Here is a 20099-nt window from a genome sequence, read left to right on the forward strand (position 1 = left end):
TTGCCACTTGGATTAAACTAAACCCATCCATTAACCTTTAAGGTCCCATAAAATGGCTTTGAGACCTTTTTTTCTGAAGTTTGATGTCTTTTTTCCATTAAATTGTGGGTTAGGGAAGGATTTAACATGGGCTTCCATTGAAGAGTTCAAGCATAGGCAGGATGTGAACTGCAAACTGGACTTGGCAGTTTTTATAGTTTATTTTTGTCACTTTCTACATGGACAAGGAAGAGAGAGAGGAGTGATGTGTTTTTCTCTTCAATGACAGGCTATGCTTCCTTTGACAGCACCAGTGATTTTGGCAATGTTGTTGCCCAAATATACGCCTTTGACACATGTTCAAACTGCTTATAAGTTTAGAGACGCAAATATACCTACAGGTTTTATTTGGTAGGAGGGGTTGGCTGGATCAATTCATCTATGACATCTATGATGGCATTTTATTGGATAGACATATTACATATGCCCCTGGGTGCAAAATCTGTCAGCAAAAATATTTTGACACTTAAGAGGAAGAGGTGGCTTTGATATAAAAACATGTAAACATGCAAATTTGACATGTATTTGGCGTCAGAGCCATAGCTGGGATTTTAAAACTACTTAGATTTAATATATATATATATATATATATATATATATATATATATATATATATTGGTATTGGCCTAAAACAATTCACCATGTAGTCACTGTGCATTCAAAACTTGGATGAATTTCATGTTTTTAGATAAATTAACGGATTATGCTTCTTCTTGTTTTGTGAGAATTTGCCAATGGATTGGCTCATAGAACTGTTTCAAAACTGGATTGTTTGAAACAACAAAACAAGTTTTTTATAGCTTGAAAAGTGTCCTTAAAGAAATAATTCAACATTTTGGAAAATACACTTATTTGTTTTATTGCTAAGAGTCAGATGAGAAGATCGATACCACTAAAAATTAAGCTAACACCAGCAGCTAGTTAGCTTACCTTAGCATAAAAACTAGAAACAGGGGGAAATCAGTTAGCCATCAGTTAGTCTTTTCCACAAACAAAATATGCCTACCAGCATATAAAACACCTTTAAAGCTCACTAATCAACACGTTCTACATTGTTTGTTTAATCTGTGCTATGAAAAACTATGCTAAACTAAGCTAACCAGCTGCTGGCTGTAGCATATTTGTCGTACAGACATTAAAATGGTATAAATTTTCTCATCTATCTTCCTAAAATATCACTATTCAAAATTTGACGATTTGAAGATTCTCACCCTTTAATTTGTAGAATGTAAAACCCCAAAGACATAGATAGCTGAACAAAACACTCAGGGACACAAGGTAATAACACAGAAATGCATTATTCAATCAGTATGACCTTTTAAAGTTATTAAGCATGCTGTACGCATATTAATAACAGTAATGAATAATTTGCATCACTGATTTGATCTATTGCATGTCCAAATAATGCACTGTGAGTGAATGTCAGCTTCATTGTCTTTCTTTGTACCATTTTATGAATGTTTGACAGCTGAAATACATGGGGCACCTACGGAGCATTTCACATTAAAATAAATCAATCAAATCAATGTGTATCCTGTAGTTAAAACGATCCAGTTAATTCAGTACCACTTAATATAGCCTACGCTTCCAAACCATGCATAACCAACTGCATTATCACTTGGAAAAACTCAATATGCACAAGTCTGTATAGCAGGTAAAAGACCCCGCTCCGCCCCGCCTACGTGACGCATCAGGTCTGTGCCCCATGTATTTCGGCCGTGAGGGGCCAGTAAAAAAGCTGATCTTCATTCTAATATTAATTTTTGATACAAATTGTGTACCCTGCCCTTGGTTGTTTTATTCGCTCTTGTTTATCAATTATCCATTGTATATTCCCTCCTCATCAAGTTTCTGACCCATCCCTCGGGCTTTGGGGTGGGCTATTCCTCCACCTTGTTCTTTTTTGTACGTCTCTTCTGCATGCGAAAACGCGAGACAGCCTCCTATGCAGGTCCATCAATCCTCCTCTGAAGAACCATTATTTCAGTGTTTTAAGAAGTACTGGGAAAAAAATCTTGCAGTGGTGAACAAAGGAAAAAGAAATGTCAGTGCCTGAAAAAAAAGAGCTCCTTAATTGAGAGTGAATCAACCTCTGCCTCTAGCTGAATGTCAAAAGGTCTGATTGGAGATTGGCTGCAGATAATGAACAATTACATCAAAGTTGGTAGACTGCCTGTGTACGTGTAGCTGTTTTACTGTGCGCGGTCTGTGGTTTGTGCATGTGCCTGCGAGTTTGTCTCTGTTTCTGTATACTAGCAGGTGCAGAGGTGTGTGTTCACTCTTGCGTCAGTCTTTCGCAGTGTGTGTGTGTGTGTGTGTGTGTGTGTGTGTGTGTGGTTGTGTCTGGGTGTGGGCAGCTTAATGTGTGCGGAGTATGTTTTGAATGAGGAAAAGCCAGCTGGTGCTGTTTGAAATTCTCATCCAGTGCCAGTGAATTGAATACAATCAGTCCTTCGTCTCCTCTTGCTATCACAGTGATTTGAAACAAACATACAACTTAACATTATAAGGTAATTGGGGGTCCATTACACTTATGCTTTGTGACTGTAAAGGCAGTTTTTTTTTTCTTTTTTTGATCAGGATTTTATTTGATACACTAGAGCACATGATTTCTCTTATCGCCTTTGGCTTTATCCCCATGCTGTTTCTGAGTCATACTAAAACGCTTATTCCCTTTCATAATCCATTGATCAAAAGGGGGATCTAAGCGAAGTTCAGAGAGACGTTCTGTGGCGTGACAGCCCCTGTTTTTAACATGCATCATAGCTTCCATCTTCAGGATGTCATAAGTGTGTAAACTGGCTTTTGAAGAAGTGTAAAGAGAGTATCAAAATTTGAAGCAAATTTTCATCAGATATATGATTTCCTCCTTGGAGCATGGATATGTTGCTATTATTAGCAGTGCAGGAAATTTCTAATAATTATGCGTTTGACCACCTACTGTACTGTAATGGCTTAGAAATAGCTTTTTTCCCACAGGCAGTCAGGCTCATTTTGCTCTTCGGAGCAGTGGTACCGGGAATGAATTGCTTGCTTGACCAATTAGTATTCCATTCATAAATCTTGCTATTGGCATTTTTAAATCTTTAATGGCTCTTAATTTTTCATTTTGTCTTGACAATTTTCTTGTCTCTTCCTTGCCTACTCGCTTCAGCGTTGTTGTGGGGAGATTAAAGAAGGCATAATAGTTGTTCTCTGCTATTAATATGCAAGAAAGATGTGCTAGATAGTTGCTACCAGCAAATACCTTGTACATCCATTGAAATGTCTCAATGTTGTGGTGTTTTTTGTAGTGCTTTTGTGTATTGGGATTGTCTGCATGGAAGAACATTAATCACACCAATTAAAGACTCTAGCCTCAAGTCATGTAAGAATTGGCCTCTAGTCTTGTAAGCATTGGTTCTGATTCATTTACATGATTAATTCTTCATGTAGATAAAAGGAAACAGTACCAAAAGGAATCTAACAACATATCCAGTATCATTACAGAGTCAGGTGTTGCTGCTACTAGTTGACGATCCATGTCCAAGCATAACTTGTAAATTTATTGGAAATAGGGTCATGAAAGTGCTCAGTAGAAAGATGATTATGGTATTTTCATCAAATGAAAAACGGGGGAAAAAACGCGTCATGGTTCTTCCTTGCACAATCCCACAGGATTGTGCGATTTTGTTTTTCAGTCCTGAATTCTCTCTGATCTTCCTTCACTCATATCATTCCGTTTACTAAATCACCATGTCAAAACAACAGTAGTCCCAGGCCAGCTTAGCTTCTTTTCACTAAATCAATGATTTGGACTCCCCAGGCCATGGTGGAGACGGTCAATAACTTGCTGCAGCCGCAGGCCCAAGCCGCTTGGAGGGAGCTGAGCACAGGCGAGCAGCTGAGGGCCGCCACCATGCTGCTGGACACGGTGGAGCAAGGGGCCTTCGTCCTGGCTGATAACCTGCTGAAGACGGACATTGTGCAAGAGAACACCGACAACATCCGTGAGTATATGCTAAGACATTTTTGTTGTGTGTCTTCACATGCAAATGTCATGTACTTTAAATGTATGTAAACAAAGATTTGCTTGTTCTGCACAGCAGAACATTTTGAAAGATCCCACACGTTTTAAGACATATCAAAAATACTGTTCTTGGAATGATGTGGAAGTTGTGCCTTTTATATTTTTTTTTCCCATGGATGTATTAAGGCAAACTGGTTACCAGGTGCCAAGATGGCACCCCATTCATTCCTATGAAAGTTGCTCACTGGGCACATACGCCTTAAAAGTTAGGCTTTGGTGTTTTGGCTGGTTTTTTTAGGCCCAGTGAAAGAATGTGTGTTAGGGACTTCCTCCGGCCTAGCCGGCTGACTTCCTGTTGGCACCCCGTGTTATGATTTCATGGAGGTTCTGGACCCAAATGCACGACTGATACAGAGAGGGATTAGGTGATAGCTTCAGTTTATTATCAGAACCATGAAGAGACACTTGGTGCATGGAGGGAAACGGCAAGAACTGGTGGCTTAGGCAGGCTGGCGAGTGACTGGCGGAGCCGGTGCTGGTTGGAGACAGGTTGGTCGGTGAGATGAGCCTGGACACAGGAATCAGAGGATTAGTCAAGGTTTCACAAGACATACAAGCGAGATAATCTTTTGTTGAGTACAAGTAGAGGCCGAGCTTCAATACCGCGTAGGTAAACTGACGATCTGGTGACGACTGGATGGAAGAGCCGGGTATATATACTGTCAGGTGTTGATTAGTGGATGGAGATCAGGTGAGTAACAGCAGGAGTGTAGCAGGTGTGTCAGTTCTTGATCAGAGTTTCCTGGGAGGCCGCGCCCCGCCATCCACACACACACACACACACACACACAGACAGACAAACACAGAGGGAGAACCAACAGGGGACAAACAGACACTAGGAGTGGTACGCTGTACCATGACACCCCGCACGCATACATGGCATAAAATATAAAATACGGCTCTAATAGACATTTCAAATTGTATTGGAGGGAATAGATCAAATTCTAATAAAGAGTCATTTATGTATGTGACACTCGTAAAATTTTATTCACCATTTTATAGCCACTCCTTTTCTAATGATTCTCATGACTTTTTGCATCAGTGTGCATCATGTGATTCTGCAATAATGAGTGTGACCACTACGCCAAAATCGCCTCACAGCCCAGCGCTGTTCCTGACTTGGTTTTCCCACCTAGTTAAAAATTCTTGAAATTACATTTTTGAAACACTGAGCCAGATTATTTAAGTATGCAAATATTGTTCATATCAAATGTTTAACTACTAGACAAGATGTCCCGTACTTCACTAAAAAGTGCAGGAGGTTTCAAGTTTCCACATCACACGTGTAAGTTGCATACTCGAATACGATTAGCTTCCAAACTAGTTGTGATGCCACAAAATCATCTTGCACGTACACATATTGAAGGTGAGCACAGAGAAACCTCTTCAGCAGATGAATGTGAAAAAACTCGGATAAATAAAGTGGATATATTAATCTGCACAGTCAAGGTAAAACATCCAAAGGAAGTAACAATGAGCAAAACACATTTTTGACTGGAGGGGGACTTCAGATATCTGGATTTCTGTTGAAATGAATATTGTATGCCAGCAAGCATACTTTAATTTGGTGGTCTTCGTCTGCATGAGTAAACCAGCTTGGACAGATTTAAGTTAATTTCTCCTCAAGCTGCTGGGAAACAAATTATTAGCTCAGCTGGAAGACCCAGCATTGTCAATTATGATATTTAGAAAATTAGAAGCAAAATTTAAAGAGCGGAATGTTCTTTACCACATTCTCTCATGGTGTTTCTCTCATGTGTCTGCAGTGTGTCATCTTTCACTGGTCTTGCCAGTTGTACAGGGGTTACAAAGTTCACTGTACTGCTATTGATCCAGGGCGCTCACATATTGACAGCAGAGCTCTCGAGGCTGTGTAACAAGTGTGAAGGTCACTGGATTAATGCTTTCTCCCTTGCGGGAGGTTAAGTTTGGCAGGGCTGCTTATGGCTGATGACAGTCAGCTGTAAATTGACAATTATCTCAAATTATTATGTTTATATTCATGTCAATTTTTAGCCGGAATTAAACACTAGTCGCGCAGATCAGGGATCAGTGCTCATTATTCAGTGTATAAATACCAAGTGAGCACAGATAATGGAACTTCTGTCATCAGCATTTTTCCTCGTGGTGCTTTTCAAAGCTGGATACGTCAGTTGTTGAAAAGTAGAATTGATTCAATCTGCAGTTTACACTGAGAACCGTTTATAGAGCACAAAATAAAATTGAATCAAATAACCTTTTTTGCAGACGGCGGCTAGTGGGGCAAGGGGAATTAAGAAAAAATAATGTTATGCTGTATCGCCCTCTTTTCTGAACAAGTGGGTTTTTTTTCGAAGTTCCTGCTGCCATGGCAACCTAAAAATATAGGTCTACTGACTTAAAAGGAAGTAAGTAGAATTAATAAAAAGGATTTTATTGTATCTGGCACACAATTCATCTGGGTATTAAGGAGATTCTGGGCTCGTTTGGAGAGGGGAATGAGACGATGCCTGCTCAACTCGAGTGAGATTTTATAGCGCATAGTGATAGTCTGGTTAATTATGTGCCGGTGACATGTTTACTAGCCCTTATCTCTCTGTTTGCTCGGCTTATTTTTTTCAGCCAGTTGGCTCCTGCAATCCCTCATGCCATGCAGGGTAGTTAAATGAGGACAAGGAGGCCCATTTAAACATTGGTAATCACTGCAGCAGCTAATTATTGATCTCTCACATTGAATTACATGTAAAGTGAAGGGTTTTGTGTGTGCAGGTGTGCTGTAGCTCACGCACATTGCACCTGGTGGGACGTTCTCACTGTCGGTGTGAGCTGGTTGTATTGCTTTAAAGTGAGTCTTGAACAGTAAGAAAGTCTCGTTCCAATTTTAGGCTCAAGCTGATAATGAGATCTATTTTCTTCGCTTTCAAAGAAGAAGGATATTTCCTCACCCATTGTGTCTGTGTTTGTGTTTACACGTCACAGTGCATGTGCTCATCTAGGGCTTTGTCTGCACAAGAGTGTGCTTCACTCTCTGCATGATAATCTCTTGAACAGATTTCCGCCGATTAGCGTGTTATTTAAATAGGCTTTGAAGGTATAGCCTTTGGGTCCAACAACTACTATGGCATCAAAGAAATTCCCTAAAGCCCATCGTAAGCTCTTTTACACAACCACACAGGGAAAAGAGAGTGAGAGAGGGAGAAGAAAAATGCTTCCTTTATTCCAAAGGCAGGCTTGGAATCCAGGGAATGGCGAGCTATCTGGGGTATTGTCTTAGCTAAGTTGAATAGGAATGTATCACCAAAACCCTCTGGCCTTTGCAAAAGCACAAGAGAATGTTAATACAAAGGTTGTTTTTTTTTTTTTTTTTTTTTTTTTTTAGAGACAGTATGGGAAACCTTGGTATAAGAACAGATACAAAGGGAGGATTAAATGTGGCCTCTTTGTAGCTTTTTGTGGGCACTAACCTTTATCAAAGACAGAGGTGTCATAGTCCACTGACATCAGATCATCAGCTGAATGCCTTACCAGGCTTAATGAAGTTTCTATTTCTTATGCTTGATGAAATTGCGTTTCAAGTTGAGATTCTCCACTGCAGACTAATCTGCCAGCCAGTTTATGTGTTGCGCTAGCAATGAGTGCCATTAGTGTAGTGGCATAGTAGATGTGAATGCAGTCTTATGGACTGTGAAAGGGTGATCGTGGTCGGAAATCATCCACTCCGACAGATGAAGGTAGCCTATATGAAAGTGAATGTTGTTCCGTCTCAAAACAGTAGTCTGAAATTGGTCATGACATCACCTTTTGAAAAAAATAATTGAAATGCATTTCAGTCAGAGACACTTACATCAAGGCATAGCAAATGGTTATACAGTTAGATTTGGCGGAAAAAGGAGAGAGCTGTCAAATAATCCAAGCACAAATGAGGATATACCTGGGAGAATGTCTCCCCCCTTAAACATTAAATCATAAACATTAAATCAACAATACCAAAAACATTGCACATATCGAGAAGGCTGGGGTACTGGAAGAAACCAGTGTAAAAACAACATGCTGTGATTTTACAGGGGGTTATGTGCTGGGTTTTTCCTTGGACTGGCACAGTAATCTCCTGCAGTCTGATTATCTGGCAACCTCACGCTGGTGACAAGACTTCAGGAAGTCACAGTGCTCGGCCAAGAAATAGTCAGGCAGGCTATGTGTCGTTTTTACACTTTGATTTATGTACGGAATAAGCAAACAAGAAATAAAGTGTTATTTAGTGAGCTTTATAGGTGCTGGTAGGTGGTTTGTTACCTTTGGACCAGTCTCCCCCTTTTTCCAGTCTTTATGCTAAGATAAGCTAACCGGCTACTGGCGGTAACAGCATATTTACTGCATAGACCTGAGAGTGGTTTTGATCTTATCATCAACTCTTGGGAAGAATACAAATAAGCGCATCTCCCAAAGTGTTGAACTCTTCCTTTAAAGTTTTTTAGACATCTAGATTACATATAACCTTTGTTTCAATAGCATTACTGTGATTGTATTTCAACATATAGGAGTTTTACACTATCGCCATCTTGTGTCATCCTTTACATAAACTACATCATTACTATGTTAATATACAAGTGAGATACCACTGCAATAATGGCAGCTTGTTTACTTACACCTAACACCTGTATTATTGCTCACTTCTTATTTTGGAATTTGACATTTGTGCAACCTCTTTCTTGTGCGTGTGCCTAGCAATGAATCAGGGGATTCATCTCAGTGCTTTAGGAGTTCATGTGACATTTAGGAATGCCTAGACTTCACACAGGTTACCAGTACTTTAGATTAGCGCACACTCGACTGTTTTATTAAACTGAATTGTATCATACCATAATAACTTTGATGGAATGAGCTTGTTATTTCAGCTAGGCTCCTATCAGCAGCTCATTTTCCTCTGCTGTATGACGCCCGAGTCTTTGAACCATAAATTAGGAGCTTGCTTCAGACATAACAGCTGTTGAGTTGCTGCAAAAGCAAGCTCGTCTTCCTTAGCTGTTTTTTATCTCCTCCTTGTATCTCTCGCTCTCTCCATTCTTCTCGAAGAAAATTTTTCCTTGAAATGAAGGCGTCTTTTTTTTAAGACAACCTTTGTTTTTACAGTTTAAGAGGAAACAATGTCACCTGTACACTTGATAGTCACTTGATTAAAAGGCCTATAGCAAGACACTAATCTCCTCTGCACACAGAGAGTTGATAGGGAGGCAATCCTTCAAAGCTGTGTGATCAAGAAAGGATGTGTTGCATTTAGTGCTCATTGAAGATGCATCGATTAATAAAATCAGCTACTACAGGAGAATGGCTTTTTGAATCAGTGATGTGATTGGAGATGTGTTTGAAGTTTACTTATGGCTGCTGTCTGCTGTAGTAAGAACAAATAAGTCACATAGAGGTCAGGTGCAAAGCATCTATGATCAGTGTAATTTATTTAATTTCTGATAGAAAAAAGTCCACTATTTATGACTTGCGGGCATTCACATCAACAGAGAACTTAAAACAATTGTTCATCCATTAAATTGAATTACCATGAATATTGGACTTTAGCTGATGTGAGGCATCCATGTTTGCTTTTTCAAGCACTTGAATATTAGTTAGCAGCAGGCGATGTTGATTAGAATGAAATACTTTGACGGAAATACTACTGCGGAAATGCGCTTACCAGCACCACTAAAGCTAACTAATAAACACGTTGTATCTTGTTTATTCCATCTGTACACAAATTAGGCATACTTTAGAACTTTGAACACAGCCAGGCTAGCTGTTTCCCACTCCTTCTAGTCTTGATGCTAAGCTAAGCTAATGGTCTCCTGGCACCAGCTTTATACTCGAGCCTGGCAACCTCATAATGACTTCAGGACTCCAAGAAGGCATTATAGTCACTGACTATATAGTCTGCAGCACTTTTTGTGTCTATTACTTTGTGTATCATAAAAGACAACCTTATTGATTAGTAAATGCTGACTTGCTTGGGTTTGATCTGTATGTGTGCAGAGCTGGAGGTGGCAAGGATGAGCACAGATGGGAATTTGCCTGATCTGAAGTTCCCACAAACTGGAGGACAGGGCAACTCCATCCACCTCTCAGCTAGCACGCTAAAGCAGCATGGAAGAAACGGTGAGTAGTCAAACCTTTGAATCTGCTTTATTCGTCCCCTATTGTTGGTTTGAAGTATAATCATGCCTTGTGCACAACTTCAGTGGGTGTAGTATTCAGGCTTGTGATAAAGGATTTAACAGACAAAATGCGACTTAGCTATAATAGAAGTACTGTTGTATTACTTGAAAAACGTTCTGGCATACAAGATCCACTGTAATTAATCAAAAATTCTTTCTTTAGTTTTTTTTCCCTCCAAGTCAGGATGTGACATTGCATGGGGCTGCAATGGTTTTGTAGAAATTTCATTACAGATGCCTGTGAATAACTTCACAGTTTGCTTCTCAAATCCTTTGTTGGGCTGTATATAAAGCACAGGGATCGCTCTGCAGTCTTCAAGTAGGACCCTGGCTGTAGAATTAGTTACATTCAAGCACTGCCTCTAAACTGTAAATGAGGCACTTAGACACAATACATAGCTATCTTCAGGAGCAATGCAGCCCCATTTTTAGACTTTATTATCAGCTCATGCAAATCAGAATCGACTCAAGCTGCGCCTGGTGCCTCTCAGCTGGATGACTAAGTCCATGTCCAGCCGTGCCAAGGCAGATCGTTATAGCAGGGTGGCGGATATTTCTCCGTCATCCAGTGCTATAGCACCCAAATTGTTTTCTTTTCATCTGAGTGAGTGATCTCAGTCACGGCAGGAGGGAACTTTCTTTCATATCAGTGTTTAAAAGTGAGACTGCAGGAGGGGAAAGAGATGTGTATGAGAGAGTAAGAGAGGAGGAAATTATTAACAAGAAAAATACTGGCCTTTGTCAGTCCCAGTAGAAGAGTGGTAACCAAATTTTTTGGATGCTGAATTAAAATAACATAACTTGACATTGGTCTCTATTTTGACGGTTTTACTATATACAGTTTCTGATTGTTGTGTCATCAAAGCTTTAACTGAGTAATTATTTCCAGTATTCTTTTTGTTCTCTAGTGCTGCTAAAGTTGACTAGTATTTATAAGCCATATAACTAGCATAAAAATAGTACTTCTTGCTTCTCTATGGAATAAAAACAGACCATTATACACATTCTTGTCACATTGTATTAGTACTACACTGTATGGCCAAAAGTGTGGGGACACTGTGCTCATAGTTTTGTGTGCTTTTGGTTTGGGGCTGCTTTTCGTAGTTTAGGCTAGATTCCTAGTTCCAGTTGAGGGAAATCTTAATCCTACAGCATACAATGATATTTTAGACAATATTGTGAAAGAAGTGTCACTTGTGACAGACTGAACACTTTCTCCAATGATCCTCTTGCAGGTGAAATTCGCATAGCATTTGTCCTGTACAAACACATCGGTATCTACCTTTCAACGGAGAACGCCAGCATGAAGCTGGGTAGTGAAGCCATGGCTACCAATTACTCTGTCATTGTCAACTCACCAGTTATCACAGCTGCCATCAACAAGGACTCTAACAAAGTCTACCTCTCTGACCCTGTAATTTTTACCATCAGACATCTACAGGTAATTTTCTGTCTCTTTATGTGTGTCTGAGTTGAGATATGTTTTGTTTTTCCTTTGATGTGACTGCCGCTGCATTTAATGTGGTTTCTGTCTCTTTCTCTTTTCCTTACACACAAAGACACACTTGCACATGCACTTTCTTGGTATAACCCTTTCATTGCAATTTTCTCTATCCCTGAAGCGCAACAAAAAGGTACAAATCCCACCTCAAACCAAGTTTTATTCAAAGAAAGGCGTGAAAAATTAAATTGTGAAAAACAAAATTACTCTCAAGGTGATACTGGGGATGCATGTTGTTGTTTATTAGTTTGAACAAATACCTGCCTGATCTCTAGAACAAATATCAGTCATGTTGAGCCTCACTGGAGGCTGCTTAGTCATTGTGGGGAGTCGCAACTTCTCCCTCTTGACTACATTATCTTCTCCACACTCTGCTACCCTCGAAATATCCCTGTTTTGTCTACAAACAGTGCCTTCAGCGAATATCAGGGATGTTGAACAACCATAAGAGAATTGCAGCAGGTCTCATGTGTAGGAGGGACCTGGAAGGAAGCAACAACGGCAGAAAAAACACAGAGCGCAGAGGGATAGAGAGAGTAAAAGGATGATAGCTCTTGGATGTCAAAATTAAATGGTGGGAAAATGTCAGGAGGCAATGTCAGCACACTTATTGGTGTGACTCACCTGCCTTAAGTGTAATTTGTAATTTGGACTGTAGATTTAGTAATTTTACTGTTGGTCTAATGTTGGGGCACTGCCGCTTTTATACCCTTTTCTTGCTCAGATCAAGTAATTTCAATAAAACAGTGCCCTTTTGGGAAAGTGTGTTTTTTGCACTTCTTCCGCTTATAACACTGGAGTGCGCCAAGAGAGCTGCTGCTGGAATTGTCATTTCATCATATTAAAGTGCCATAAACATACAGATGTTTACATATACTGTGGAGTGCATTTTGTGTACACCGAGGGCTCTACAATTGATCATATAATAATCATGAAAACAATTATAGCTTCTGCAATTCATTAAACTTGATTGGATGCTATATTGACTTTTTGTATGTTAAGTGCTTGCTCTGGTGCATTAAATCAAGAGCTCCCTATTCTGTGGTAAACTGGTAAAACAATCAAAGGTGTTGTTAAGAGAACACTCTGATTAACTGGTCACTGCTTCTCAAGCATGGTTGTGGCTACAGGCAAGACCACTTTCTTATTGTTTGTTTCTTATTTGTTGCACTGTGCACTACTGTGGTGTTCTTATTTTTTCCAGCTCAGCTTGATTTATATTTGGCTCTGAGAATCAAAGACAAACAGAAAAATAATTGTGATAATCTTAACTGCGTATTAGTAAGAAGTAAAAGAAATATGATCTTTTGAGCCAAAATAATGCAGTCCTAGGTGCAGCCACTACATAGAGATAATTGTATGCATAAATTATTATTATATATTATGCTTTCAGACAGTATTAATTATTTATCTCAGGTATGTTACATTGATTACCCTTGAAAATAAACTTCACTTATCTCAACTCCTGCAATTGAGCGTGGGTTCGTATTTTTCTGGCTTCCCACAGTTAGGTCCCCCTCTCAACCATGAGTTTTCGGGTCACTGGTCTTCTGGGATGACGATGTGTCCTCTAGTTATTGTTTTGTTTCCTTGCCTCACTGCTTGATGAGACCAATTAAAGTCATTAATGGGACAGAGGGTCATCCTATCTCCTTGCTGTGGAATGTTTTACACAGGGTTTGGATGTGTGAAGGGTAAACTCAATCAGCTGCAAATTTACAGTCACAGAGGATAAACCTTATTAGACTAATTACCCTACAGCAAGTGTGAAACAATGAAAAACTACAGCTCCTCAACGGTGTTTATAGTAAGAAAGCAATGTTTAACCTTGGAAGCTGTGAGTCACAAAAGAAAGGATCGTGAGTGTACTCTCCTTTGTTTCCAGAGCTACAAAAGAAATTGGGCTCAAGAGGGAAAGGCAGTTGATGTATCTATTTATCAACAGTTATGTTTTGTTGTGCTTGTGTGTTACCCAGCCTTAGTGTCGTGGATTAATTTTGTAAAATGGCAAGCGAGATAGCAGGGAGGCATGCTTGTTGTTAGAGCCGTAGCCCGGTGCAGACAGCGGTGGTGCCCATTTAACAGTGGGGCAGTCCATTGTCACGCAGGGAAAGTTAAAGAGAAAGGTCAAAAAGCACAAAGAAAAACAGGCATGGGGCCGCTTGATGTTGTATGACAGTAACACCGCCTGCTATTCACTTAAGAATGGATATGGATTGCAGTGGGGAAAAAATAGCCTGTTTTGAGGATGTTTATTCTGCAAACAAAGGAAAGTAGAAATTGACAAAGCTAATATGTGATTAACTCCAGACCCCTGTGTTTTACCTAGCGAGGGGACATTCTCTATGTTTTCCTGTTATTAATTCCACTATGTCTGTTTATACTCATTTCTTTATGTTTTTTGCCCTCTAACAGCAATCTGTGGAGAACTTCAACCCCAACTGTTCATTCTGGAGTTACTCCAAGAGAACTATGACTGGTTACTGGTCGACGCAGGACTGCCGCTTGCTAGGCACCAACAGGACACACACCACATGCTCCTGTACCCATCTAACCAATTTTGCAGTCCTCATGGCCCATGTGGATGTCAAGGTAGGTTAGCTCTTTTTCCTTTTTTGCTTCTCAATGGACCTATTTATCCTCAAAAATATGCAATTTACCAAATGCAGTTGAGAGAAATAAAAACACATTGATCCATCATGGTTTACACAGGCAGTCCATTCCAAGATAATTGGTTGTAAAAAGTAAGGTCTATACAGTGTCAAGAATTGTAAAGCAGAAGGCATCCCTTTCATTGCTGTTTTATATTTCCCTTGCTTTTTAGTTCAGAGGGTAAAATAGACTGATAACAGCTGACCTTCACAGCACTTTGTAAACAAAAATTTGTGCCACAAGTGCCAATATACACACCCTATTCATATGGTTTTAAACAATGACCGTGTCAGTGTAAAGTGTGTATTGATTGCAGCCATCTTAAACCTCCAGTGTGTGAAGTAGCCCAAATATAAGATTGGCTCCAGTGTGTGGTGTGTTTTGTGTACGCAGCTGTTTAAGAGCAGCAACATACAATGCTATTTTAAAACACATTTTATACTTTGGTTTTTATACTTTTTTTATGCTCTGCAAGAAAATGAATTAGCTTTCCTTTATATTTTTTATATTTACCTTTTGTTTCTTAAAAGTGTTTAGAGTCAAACCTAAATATGTTTATTAAGGGATTGAATGATTCAGATTTGGATTCATGCTATTGAAAACCAAAGCTAGATTGGCGAGTCTCATCCTTTTCCCTCTGCTTCTCTTATTTATGCATGAATGTGTTTATTTTTTTTATGTAAAGACAGAAAGGAGGAGAAAAGAAAACATTTAAAATGTATCTATCAGTGCAGTTTGTTTTTTTGCCTTCAGGGTAGCCACAGAAACAAAGTGAAATGAGTACAGTGTGATGTGGAGTGCTTGAGAGTAGTTAATTGGGAGGTGCTAATGGAAGTTGTACAAAAAACCTGTTCAAATAAAGAAATTGTAATTTGGCTCTGAGATTTGTGTGGAGTGATTGTTGTGGGCAGCACTTACAAAGCTGGGGAAAAAAAGGGAGAGGAGGTGGCTAAAGACGATGTTGGAAATGAAAAAATCGAGCAAGTTGGAGAAGGAAAAGGTAGGAGAATTGCTGGTCAGGGAAGAAGTTGCGTCGTAGTTCTGATGCTGACAGACGGCTTAATTATTTCTGTCACAGGAAGTTTTAGGAGCTTCCTGCTGACGGAGCAGAGTAGTTTTTGGTATCTGGTATGACATCTGTCTCTCCAGAGCCTCTCTTCTGAATCACTGGGGGAAAAATACACTCTGAGCGCCATCCCAGTTGGCCCTTGTCCATGAAACCACTAGACCTTCCTTCACCTCCCTCTATTCCCCAGTCCTATTCTATCTCTCGTTGTTTCACACTCAGACACAATGCGCAAACCCAATTGCAAAAACATTCATGCTCACAATCATACACAAAATTCAATAGTTTTTTTTTTTTTTTTACCCTACACACACGACTCCAGGGGGACTCTGGGAAGGTGTGGTCTACTTTTAGCTAGAGAAAGCCACTGTTTGTCACTCAGCAGCATGACTTTTGGACCCACTGAGCTCTCTGCAGGGCTGAAGCTGAGTCTGGAATAGAGAGGGAGCTGCAAAGAATGGGAGCCTTCACGCAATGAAAGCAAAGCAGCAAAAGAAAAAAAAAAGAGGAAGCAGTAAAAGGAGCGCTTCCAGTCAAGCCAGTCCCTAACATTTTGAAAAGTCTGGCTTGCTCGTGGCACTGCATTCACTGGAGGAAAGTGGACAGTAGTTATACCCCAGTTCTGAGTGATAGCGTTTTTTTCACCTTCTCTTATTCTTTATCTTCTCCACTTGGATGTTATAAAAGGGAGCTTGTTGGAAGGTGCCACTGAATGGGAGATACGGAGGCTTTTTGTTTGACAAACTGTCACTGTGTTGTATCTGAGAACACAGTGAATGGAGGGAAAGTGGGAGTGTGTGTGTGCACAAGAGAGAGAGGCAGAGAAAGATATTTCATAAATTGAAATAACTGCTTTTTTGTATCCATGGCAACAGAACATACCACTGCTGAACTCTGCATTGTTATTACTCATTACCCTCAGAGCAACAGATTATATTCTAACCTTGTTTATTTCTCAGTCGCATCTCCGGAAAGAAAAAAAGATAGGCAAGCTGTAATTACAATTTTCCTTGGAGGACAGAGGCTCGCTCCAGTATCACCATCATCTTGTTGTTTTTTGGCCAATGGATTGTATGCACACTAGTTGGGAATAATGCTAGTGTTATAGTCAGAGATCTTTATGTTCAGCTTAAATAAGTTTGTCGTCTATACCGGGCTTGTAGTATTACATTTTTAGCACGAAGTTATGATTGCATTCAAAGTGCCACATACTTCACGCAAATTAGAAATTGCAAACTGTTCCTGCTTGTACATGTGACATTATGAACGCTGTCATTTTCTCCTTGACGGCGATTTGAAGTTGCTGCATGGTTTTGGACTTTCAACAGTTTTGACGAGCAGAATTCAAATGTGTTTTTATATTTCAGCTCATACCATTTCTGTCTGAAAAGTTGATTTGTAGACACTGATTTTCTCCAAGTGGGATGTGATGCATTGTCGTCAGGAAATAACAATCATTATACATTCATTATATATAACCATATCCGTCATGTTCTACAGTCTTTGGTTCAGTTAACTACCATAAACTTTTCCAAGGTCTTACTGACTAAACTTTCACTCCTTTGAGTGCACTAATATACTTTTTAATAATAAGTTCCTTGTAATCATGCTCAATCTGACATTGATTGTGAGTGTGGGCAAGGTGAAAACTTTGCCCACACATTCATATTCATAAGAAACCCCTGAACTAGAATGTACTGTGTATGAGATTATTAGATACACTCAGCAGTGGAGAAACTCCAGACTGTGTCTCATCGGGATTAATTATGTTTGAAGTCAATTAGTTCCTCAGAATAATTTCTTATTCACATATTGTAGCTGTTTGAACATTGTTGAAAATTTGCGAGCAAAGATGTTTAGAGCCTTGGCAGTCTCTAATGCAATGTCCTTAACCACATTACCAAATGTGAAATCTTTTTCAAGTTGCAGATGCAGAAGAACTCATTATTGTCAAATATCTAAACCAAGCCTCCTATTTTCTAGGAGTGCTCCCACTCATGCAATATCTGTCAGATACACTGGATCAGGTAACCGCCACTTAGACGATCACAAGGGCATCGAATTCTGTCACTGCTGCCTGTGTCGCCACTCGAGCCCTTTGTTGCTAATTTTGAGCTATCTAGCCAGAGAGCTGATGCCTCTGACTGATCCTGCAATCCGAGCCGAGAAGCGCTGTTGGCCGCATAAACAAATTAAAACTGTACTCACAGACGGCAGCTGCGTGTGAGAGATTATATGTCTCTTTTGTATCTTTTCAGAATGATTGCAAACAGGGTTTTGGAGCAAGAGATGTGAGAGTGGGTGTACTTTAATGTGACTTTGCTAAGAGCGCTGATGATTCTAACCTCGAGATGTCCTGCTACTGAGCCTTGAGACTTTTACTGCAAATAAAGATGCATAAAATGTATTGGAAATAAATTCCTTCCACTCAACTCGATATTGAAAGGCAGGATTTAGCTATTCTAATGGTGATGTTGAACTTATCCTTAGCATTTGATAGAACGGTGATGTCAGCTTGTTTTGCTGTACAGATTAGCCTCTTTGTTGCATAAACCTTTCTGGGTCACTTAGTCTTGCTTCAGCAGATGCAGGAGCTCAATGGCTCAGAAACACACAACATGGGCAGCCACTATTTCATCAGGGTCTTGCTTTAAACATCTTTTTCAACATTCCCTAATGGCTCATGCCCATTCAGGTCCCGAGGCTCTTTATTGAACCATTTGCTTTGAATTTAAGTTCACCATTTGTGAAGATAGCTGGTGGGCATTGAGATTAAAAAATCTTTTAAATATGGGCTTAAGCACAAGCCCCAGCTCAAGAAATATAGACCTGCTCTGGTTCCACCTACAGGCCATTATTTACGTAGCAGATGTGTGTGCTAAGATAGGCCCCAGGGAGGCATTGAGCTACTGGTAAGTGGCACTATTCCCGATAGACCAGTAAGTATAAATCAATGGCATATCCCACTGGATGATGGAAAGGGTGATATTTGGGTAACATTCATCACTGTCCTTATAGAACATCTCCACACTGGCACCATCAGACAGTTACTATGATGAGAAAGGACAGTCAAGGTTAGTTGTGTATTTTATGATGTTACACATAAGCATGGTACTGTACACACAGCAAGGGAGATAGTTCAAAATAAATCTACTTATATGTTTACAGACAGAGAAGATGGAGACCACGATAACTACCATAGCAACCGAATGACGTGCTTGGACGTTATATCATAGTTATTGAAGCTTAGAACACAGTGTGACATTAGGTGCTTGTGCTGAATGTCAACTCCCACCACGCAAGCTGGAATCTCTCTTCCAGCCCTTTTAAATGTGACAAATTTTCCAGTACACCTGATTCATATGCCCTCTCTGCAACTTTTCCTCATCCTTGTGCAGATCATAAATCCTTGGTCATAGCATAGGTGAACTTGTCACATGACTCCCTGCAGTGGGCCACTACCCGTTAGCGCAACTGTCTGCCCTGCCTGACCGTATTTCATGAGTCAAAGCCCGGCTCCGGAGGCATATAGGGAGATTTATGCATTTTAATTGGATTGGCTTCATGGCCCCATGCTCAGAGCGGTTCTTTGAGGTATAAAGGATCGACGCTCTGTTCTCGTCACCACTTCACCCTCTTACGCATTTCAGAGAACTGGTTCAGGAGATTTTGGCTTTAGACACAAAATGTTATGGTAATTAAGTGCATATGATGTGATGTCAGGTTCAGATGGCTTGGTCTGGAAAGACCAATGTGCGATGCAAAAGGCTCGTTGCCACGTCTGCGCCTCCTTGTCAGACTACTCGAGTGCCCAGAAACCTTATTTTGTGCTACATGCGAGCAGATCAGGGGCAAAGCCAATCTCCTCAGGCATCCATCTGGAATGAAAAATATGTGTGTTTAAGAAATAAGAGAAAAATGTAGGAGAGAAGGATTGGAAGACAAATCGAATGTGCACAAATGTGCCTCGCCCCACTAAGTAACATGGATGCTGTATGACTCGGCCGCCCTTGTGACACAGTGAGTGAATTTCAGAACAAATTACGTCTGCCCACTTTAGAGAGCATTATACTGATTCCCATCATGGAGGCTTGTCGGTGTGAGGTTAGGTGCAGAGGCTCTGCACATCACATCATTTGCCATCCTGCCTGGGCAGAGCCCCCAGTAAAAAGAAACTTTTCAGCAGAGACATTGTGGCTGGCAACGTCTCAGCCATCATCCACCTCCCAGAACAAAGAAAATATTCCACAGTAAATCCATCACCCAGGTGTAGATACACTCCGTGCCCTTCTCTCTCTGTTTCTATAGCTTTGTCTCATTTTCTCTCTTCCTCTGTTGCCTTCTCTTTTCTCTCTGACCCAACCCCTCTCCAATTGAAGGTGAGATTGTGATGGATAGAGCCTGCAGTCACTGCACAGCTCACTAGCCCAGAAGACCTTAGGGTCCTCTCACAATGCGCCGCACCTAGTACCACCCACCACATCAGTACCTCTGTAATGCAGCGGACTGCAAACAGACTTTTGTGTCACATGCACAACACACCTACAGAGCATGCAAGCACAAGCATCAACATCTGTTGCCACCCACTGCGTA

The 20099-nt window shown here is 40.3% G+C and overlaps 1 protein-coding gene across 12 annotated transcripts in view; it reads left to right on the plus strand.

Moving 5' to 3' along the window:
- The window catches only part of LOC122870064 (adhesion G protein-coupled receptor L3-like), a 214476-nt gene that overhangs the window by 161016 nt on the left and 33361 nt on the right, over positions 1-20099 (plus strand). For all 12 annotated transcript variants that reach the window (XM_044183768.1, XM_044183778.1, XM_044183779.1 and 9 more), the window contains 4 exons: positions 3845-4028; positions 10106-10228; positions 11523-11728; positions 14204-14380. In XM_044183768.1, the coding sequence (XP_044039703.1) occupies positions 3845-4028; positions 10106-10228; positions 11523-11728; positions 14204-14380 (690 nt within the window). The remainder of the gene's footprint in view (positions 1-3844; positions 4029-10105; positions 10229-11522; positions 11729-14203; positions 14381-20099) is intronic.

This window comes from Siniperca chuatsi, linkage group LG22, assembly GCF_020085105.1.
Source record: "Siniperca chuatsi isolate FFG_IHB_CAS linkage group LG22, ASM2008510v1, whole genome shotgun sequence".
Taxonomy (NCBI): domain Eukaryota; kingdom Metazoa; phylum Chordata; class Actinopteri; order Centrarchiformes; family Sinipercidae; genus Siniperca; species Siniperca chuatsi.